General features: G+C 42.1%; 1 protein-coding gene across 1 annotated transcript; it reads left to right on the top strand.

The window, feature by feature from the left end:
* Positions 1–1,152: 1,152 nt before the first annotated feature.
* Positions 1,153–7,576, top strand: LOC114719884 (uncharacterized). Its single transcript, XM_028905452.1, has 4 exons — positions 1,153–1,800; positions 2,141–3,857; positions 4,017–4,123; positions 5,876–7,576. The coding sequence occupies exons 1-4, from the start codon at positions 1,153–1,155 to the stop codon at positions 7,574–7,576; spliced, it is 4,173 nt and encodes a 1,390-aa protein (XP_028761285.1).
* Positions 7,577–7,994: the final 418 nt, after the last annotated feature.

Raw genomic sequence — 7,994 nt, 5'->3', positions numbered from 1 at the left:
TGATGTGACTAAGCTTTATTGCAAATGTTGATTGCAATGTTTGAATTATGTTGCCTTGGCATTATGTCCATTGAATATGTGTATGATAGCTTACTTTCCATGGCATAAAAGCATGAACATATGAACAAGATATCTGCACAAAAGCATTGCACGTAGTGTTTGCAGGAATGCATGAAATTGTGATTCTGTGCTACTGGGATTTCTTTGAAATCTCACTCTTATGTTTAACACCACCTAGGAGGGAGTTCAAGCAAGGGCAAAGGCAAAGAAATTGTCCCGGAGACCTAATGAACAATTAATGTACCCTAGTGTAAATTTTTGGAACTTGTTATGTAATATTATGACTTTGGAAATGTTTGTTGGATAATAGCTCCTAAGAGGAGCCAAGCATGTATGTCTATGTTTAAACATGTGAAAGCATAGTAGAATGTATGTTCAAGCTTTTATTAAGCCTCAAATAATTAAGGATGGGTAAAAGGTTATGAAAGAGTCATTACAAAGGTAATTAGGGGATAACCTTTGACTAAAAAGGACCAAGCTTGGTGCATACGAAATAAACAGAAAATATTCTAATCTGGATTTGAAATTTGGCAGACTAATAGATCACATTTTTAGCTTTAAATCAAGTGGTAGATCATTAAATTTGGAATTTTGTAGAAAGAGTTATGCCCTTTCGAAGTTGGATAAAAATACTGGAAATTTCAGAATTTACCAAATGAACAGTACATAATTGCGTGGAAATTGGTATTGATCTGTAAGAAATAAACACCTGTGGATATTTTTCCTATGTAGAGCATTTCATAAGCTTCACGTGAGATTTGGAACCACTTTGTTTTGATTTTTCTACAATTAGTTATAATTTTTCAAAGTTGACCCGATTTTTAGGGGTTACATGAATAGTAACCGAAATCAAAATTTTAAATCTTGGTTTTTACCTACTTTGAACATCGTGTAACGATTCCAAATGGTTCTAAAGGACATATAATGGGGTTTAAAATGAAGGTGTGACATTTTTGGTATCAGAGCAAAGGTTCTGGACTATCTTTTAGATGTACTGTTCGATATGGTAATGCATTAGCATAATGCATATTTGATTGTGTGTGATGTGTTATGTCGTGAAAGGTGTACATTGGACTAACCTTGATGCAGGATATGGCTTGTTGTGAGCCCGATTCTCCTGGGGGTACAGTTGATCAGAGAGGGCCAGGGGAACCGTACCCGGACTGGTACCACCCACATGTTTCTGACCCTGATGACCCGACTCCACCACCTGGATATTATCAGCCTCTCTGGGAGGTAGAGGATATAATTCCCATGGTAGACTCCAACGGTAGTAAAAGGTTAGAGGATGATGAAGCTGGGAGTGCTACGGGGCCTAAACTTAACCCGGACAAAGCCGGCCCTAGTGGGACGAAGCCACAGCCTATCAGAGTAGTGCGCCGTGATCAGATATTAGAGAAGGACCTGCCTCCGAAGAAGAGGCGACGGTTAGTCACAAAGGAGCTGCACACCTATCAGGCTATTTTTAAGGAGCTCTGTAAGCTGGGGAGGCAGATTGACATCTCCCAGAACCAGTATGGGTACATTTACATGGACTATTTTTACTACGTACGACTGTTACATAGTGATGTCACTAACCAGGACAAGGGAGAGATAGATGAGGAGATGTGGGGACAGGCCTTAGTCAACACTTTGCCAAGGACCCCTGTTTGGCAGGATCAGATCCAGTTGATTAGTGACCATTCCAAGCAAGACGCCTATGGAAGCTTTGATCAGATCCTAGATGAATTTGAGCTTTTTGTTACTTCTTATTTTCCTTTCTCTCCCCTGTCTTGAGTGGATGACTGTATATGTGACTTGGATGATCTATGTTTTGGATGATTATACCTGAAACCTATCTATGTACAAATATGAAGCATAGCTTAGTATAAAATATTTTGATAACTAAGTAATAATCTTATTCCTCTGTTCCTCTTGTAGTAAAAAGTTAAGTAAAATGGTGAGAACCCGAAGAGAAACACAACCAAGGGAGGCAGCAAGGGAACCTCCTATTGACCCGATTCAATTGGTTATGGACCGACTGGAGGAACAGCAGAAAGTGATGCAAGAAATTCAGGCAGCCTAAGCCCGCCAAAACCAGGAACGCGATGCTGCCATAGCAGCCGCAGTGACAGCAGCGATAGCACAGCTGCAACAGGCCGGGCTAAGTGTGGCCGAGGCACCACAACCAGCTCAACCTCAAGAGCCGGCAGCTGAGCAGGTACGACCTGTAGGGGATCCTGATTCACTAAGACAGTGGATCAAACGATTCAGTGCACAGAATCCCCCGAGTTTCACAGGGACATTGAATGTCCAAGTGGCTGAGGACTGGATTACTCGGCTAGAGAAGATTTTTAATGTGCTTGAATGTTCTTCTGAGAGAAAAGCTCAGATGGCTATCTACAAACTGGAGGGTGAAGCTGATCGCTGGTGGAAGAACACCGAGATGATCCTCCAGGAGAATGCAACCCCTATTACCTGGGAAGTGTTCAAGGAACACTTTAATTTGAAATACTTCCCACTGTCAGTAAGAGACAAAAAGGAGGTGGAATTTCTGATGATTCAGCAAGGTCCCCGAGAGTCCTTTGATGAGTACCTAGACAGGTACATGAGGCTCTCTCGTTACTCTAACTACCTCCAACTCCGCAATGATGAGCGGTGGAAAACAGAGAAAATGATAAGGGGACTAAGGCAGGAGCTGAGGGAGAAGGTAGCCCCACGGCAACTTGAGAAGTTTAATCAGGCAGTGGAAGCTTGCCGGATTACTGAAAGTAGCCTGAACCACCAGGCAGTAGTCAGGGCCGCTCCTAGACCAGAGGGACTAGCAACAAGGGGCGGACCAGAGAGGACTTCTTCTGGAGGAAATAGAAAGAGGCGAAAGCCTATGTTTTCTAAGAAGTTTAAACGAGGAGGAGGAGTAAGGCAAGGAGGAAGCAGCACTACGCGCCAGACCAAGGAATGTAGCATCTGTGGTAAAAACCACGGAGATCGACCATGTTTGATGGGTCAAAATGTGTGCTTCCGATGTGGCAAGCCAGGACACTATATAAGGGAGTGCCCCCTTAATGTGGATGGCTCAAGGCCCCAAGCTCAAGGGAGGGTCTTTGCCCTCACAAGGGAAGAGGCTGATAAGTCACCTGAGATGATACAAGGTATGATTCAAGTTAATAATTACTTTGTGTATGCTATCTTTGACTCGGGTGCTAGCCACTCCTTTGTTTCATATGAATGCGCGAAGCGCATAGGCCTTGCTGTTAACACATTATTATATGATCTATGTGTGGCTACTCCTACGGGCACTAAAGTTTATACGTCTGATGTTTGCCTAAATTGTATTGTCCGGTATGGCCACTGTTGCACTACACTTGACCTAATATGTATGCCTTTTCATGAGATTGATGTGATACTTGGTCTGAATTGGCTGTCTACCCATAATATACTCCTTGACTGTAAGAATAGGACTTTGATTTTTCCTCCTCATGAGCTAACCCCTCGTACCGAGGTGAAACTGAACTTGATTACGGGAGCCCAAGCCAAGAATTGCCTAAGACATGGCTGTCAGGGGTACGTGGTATTCTTCTCTGTACATGCAGAAGTGGAAGAAGGCATAACAGAGATACCCGTGGTATGTGATTTTCCGAAAGTCTTTCCGATAGAAATTAGCGGGTTACCTCCGGAGCGAGAGGTAGAGTTTGCAATTGACCTAGTACTTAGGGCAGGGCCAATTTCCAAAGCCCCATATCGTATGGCTCCAAATGAAATGGCAGAGTTAAAGAAGCAATTAGAGGAACTATTAGAAAAGAATTTTATCCGGCCCAGTGTGTCACCATAGGGAGCACCCGTCTTATTCGTCCGTAAGAAGGACGGTAGCCTAAGGTTATGCATTGATTACCGGGAGCTCAACAAAGTGACGATTAAAAACAAGTACCCACTACCTAGAATAGATGATTTGCTAGACCAATTAGTTGGTGCCACAGTGTTCTCCAAGATTGACTTGAGATCAGGTTACTACCAACTGAGGATTAAAGCAGAGGACATTCCGAAGACCACTTTTCAAACACGGTATTGGCACTATGAGTTCTTGGTAATGCCCTTCGGACTAACAAATGCCCCTGCGATTTTCATGGATTACATGAACAGGATCTTTCGGCCATATCTAGATCAGTTTGTGGTGGTTTTCATTGATGATATCTTTGTTGGAAATTGTGCCCTAGGGGCCAATCATTATGTTTTGAACATTGTTAATTTATGAATTTATTAATTACGTTATCATATTATTTGCATGTTTACTGTGATGACTATCCTTGGATAACTCATGGTTTATCCTAAATGTCCTTGGTCGGTCATCTATGTGGGAGCAAAGATGAAATAAGACCAGTATGACTTTAAGGATATATAGAGATATAAATTAAAGTCATAGGCACATGTAAGAGTACAAGGTGTTGGACCGACCCGCTATGAGAGAGCTGCATGGGTTAAGTCATAAGCTTCTCTCATATACAAACCATGTCACTGTGCCCTTTGACCTGAGATCATCATGGATTCCTACATGAGAAACGCTTAGCTTTGACCTAGTCAAAAGTCACTTTTGACCGAGTGATCATAAAGACTATGTTCAGGCTTAGTGGTTTTTCATGCGGAGGAATGTGAATGGTCAAGATGGAATTTGTCCCTCACATTCGTAGAGAGACATTACTGGGCCCCTCGATGAGTGAGTCTGAGAAATGTATGGCCATACTATAATGGAAAGGTAGTTCCATTTCTATACTCAGACTACTCAGGGATCGAGAAAGTAACGGTCATGAATAGGAGGATGACATTCTCCATGCCTCATCCATGACCAAAATGTCGTGTGACAAAAGGGACGCGATATGGTTGTATGAAAGGTTGCATCGTTCAATGATCCTCATATGTTTTGGGTAGTCGTGATGTCTTGCTAGAGACCGCTTACGACTTGTGAGTCGTTATAGTTAATGGCCCACTGCCAACTTCATATGGGCCTACAGGGTCGCACACAAAATAGCCCAACACGAGTTGTGATGTCCAGATTCATTGAATCTAGGATATGTCCAGATTCAATGAATAAATAGGGTGGACATGGATATATATATATTCGTATATATATATTATATATAAATATAAGAGATATTAATTGTTAAATTTAATTTATAAGGATAAATTAGATCTATGTAAATTAATTCCATCATATCTTTATTTTTGAATTAGATAAATAGGTGAATTAAATCTGTGAGACGGATTTAATATAAACCGTATTTATTTAATTGTTCTCTTATCTAATTATGCAATATTTGATATTGTATTAATTTCGGAATTAATGTGGGATTAATTTCGAAATTAAAATATCACTCATAATACCTATAGCATCCTATATATTTGATATTAGGGAGCTAGGGTTTTAAGAGTGAGAGTGAAAGCACTAAGGAGATAAGGGACGGCCAAAAGTGAGGAGAGAGGACGGATTTTCAAAACCCTAGACGAACATAGACGCTAGCACGCCGTTCGAGGTTGAGGGCTACTCGTGTGGATACCGGTAGAGGAAGCCGATCGGAGTTGTCGACTTCGAACGACAAAGGAGGCGAGCAGAAGCATCCTGAACGGCCGAATCATTGAGTCACCAGGAAATCGAACACCGAAGGTAATGCTTCTTACTACCTGACTTAAACGCGATCGGTAGATCCGGGCAAGGGATTGAAAGTTTTAAAATTTTTAAGTTTTTCCGCTGCGCGTCGTCTTTCAATTCCCTACAATCTTAGTATATTCCAAGTCACCAGCAGAGCACGAACAGCATTTACGGATCATTTTAAGTATTCTGAAGGAGAAACGGCTATATGCCAAACTCAGCAAGTGTGAGTTTTGGCTGAATGAAGTAAAGTTCTTGGGTCATGTGATTACCCAAGATGGAGTAGCAGTAGATCCCAGTAAGGTGGAAGCAGTTTTGAACTGGGAGCAACCAAAAACAGTAACAGAAATACGAAGCTTTCTGGGATTGGCAGGTTACTATAGAAGATTTATTAAGGATTTTTCAAGAATTGCACAGCCCCTGACTAAACTTACACATAAGAACCAGCAATTCGTGTGGGATGATAAATGTGAGGCTAGCTTCCAAGAGCTGAAACGAAGGTTGACCTCAACCCCTGTGCTGATAATTCCCGATCCAACCCTACTGTATGTTGTATATACCGATGCTAGCAAGCAAGGATTGGGGTGTGTATTAATGCAGCAAGGACGAGTAGTCGCCTACGCCTCACGACAGTTAAAGTCTCATGAAGAGAATTATCCCACTCACGACCTAGAATTAGCTGCAATAGTTTATGCCTTAAAAATCTGGAGGCATTATCTATATGGGGCAACCCTTGAACTATATTGTGATCATAAAAGTCTCAAGTACCTGCAGGATCAAAAAGAACTAAACATGAGGCAACGACGATGGATGGAGTTGCTCAAGGATTATGATTACCAGATAAAATACCATCCAGGCAAGGCTAATGTGGTAGCTGACGCCTTAAGCAGAAAGGTAGTACAAGTAGCATTCCTAATGATTCAGGAACGAAAACTCATCAAAGATGTGAGGGATTGGGAACCTTTGTTCCATATGAAACTAATGACCCAGAAAGTAGAAGTGACAAGAGCAGAAGCCCAACTGATAGAGCAAATCAAAGAGGCCCAGAAGAGCGATCCGATAGCTGATACACTTCGGATTAAGCTAACAAAAGCTGAGGATGAAGCGATCGAGGTGTCACCAGATGGAATATTGAAGTATAAGGAACGGGTATATGTTCCGGAGTCCATCAGGCAACAGCTATTGGAGGAGGCACATAAGAGCAAATATACGATACATCCGGGAATGACGAAGATGTACCAGGACCTCCGACGTATGTTTTGGTGGCCTGGCATGAAGAAGGATATAACAGAGTATGTATCTAAATGCCTTACTTGCCAGAAGGTCAAAACAGAGCATCAGAGACCGTCAGGGCTTTTACATCCTCTAAATATTCCGGAATGGAAATGGGATAGTATCTCCATGGATTTCATCATGGGGTTACCCCGTACCTCATCTGGATATGACGCGATATGGGTGATTATTGACCGATTAACGAAGTCTGCCCATTTTCTGGCAATAAAGAAAGATTACCAACCAGAAAAACTTGCCAAGTTATATATAAGAGAAATTGTGAGATTACATGGAGTGCCAGAGTCGATTGTATCTGATCGAGATCCTCGGTTTCTATCCCGATTCTGGAAGGCACTGCAGCAAGCAATGGGCACCAAGCTAAGCTTCAGTACAGCATATCACTCACAGACAGACGGTCAGACAGAGCGAACCATACAGATACTGGAAGATATGTTGAGAGCCTATGTATTGGATTTCAAAGGTAAATGGGATGACTATCTGCCGTTAGCAGAATTTGCTTACAATAACAGTTATCACTCCAATATGCAGATGGCTCCGTATGAAGCTTTGTATGGTCGCAAGTGCAGATCCCCACTATGTTGGACAGAATTAGGGGAGCGATAGCTATATGGGCCAGACCTAGTCGAGCAAACAACTGAAAGGATAAGGATGATTAGATAGAAACTGCTCACGGCCCAAAGCAGACAGAAAAGTTATGCAAACATTCGGTGAAAGCCTTTGACCTTCGATATAGGAGACCATGTGTTCTTGAAAGTGTCTCCGACAACGGGAGTAGGAAGGTCTTTGAAATCAAAGAAATTGTCACCAAAATACATCGGACCTTTCCAGATTCTGTCGAAAGTAGGATCGGTGGCATATAAAGTAGCCCTACCCCCGAATCTTAGTCAGATACATGATGTCTTCCATGTATCCCAACTAAAGAAGTATCAGCCAGATCCCTCTCATGTTTTGGAATATAAAGATATTGCACTGCGAGATGACCTAACCTGGGAGATCAAACCAGTAAAGATCATTGATCGTC

This window comes from Neltuma alba, unplaced genomic scaffold (assembly GCF_004799145.2).
Source record: "Neltuma alba isolate B1F8T4 unplaced genomic scaffold, ASM479914v2 tig00002193_pilon, whole genome shotgun sequence".
Classification (NCBI taxonomy): Eukaryota; Viridiplantae; Streptophyta; class Magnoliopsida; order Fabales; family Fabaceae; genus Neltuma; species Neltuma alba.
This window is presented reverse-complemented; position numbering and strand designations above follow the sequence as displayed.

Excerpts from the sequence above, each read along its gene's own strand:
- LOC114719884 (XM_028905452.1), top strand. The coding sequence starts at position 1,153 with ATGGCTTGTTGTGAGCCCGATTCTCCTGGGGGTACAGTTGATCAGAGA. Across the intron at positions 3,858-4,016 it reads AAAGAATTTTATCCGGCCCA|TGTTCTCCAAGATTGACTTG; the intron begins GTGTGTCACCAT and ends TTGGTGCCACAG. Across the intron at positions 4,124-5,875 it reads ATTGGCACTATGAGTTCTTG|GAGAAACGGCTATATGCCAA; the intron begins GTAATGCCCTTC and ends AGTATTCTGAAG.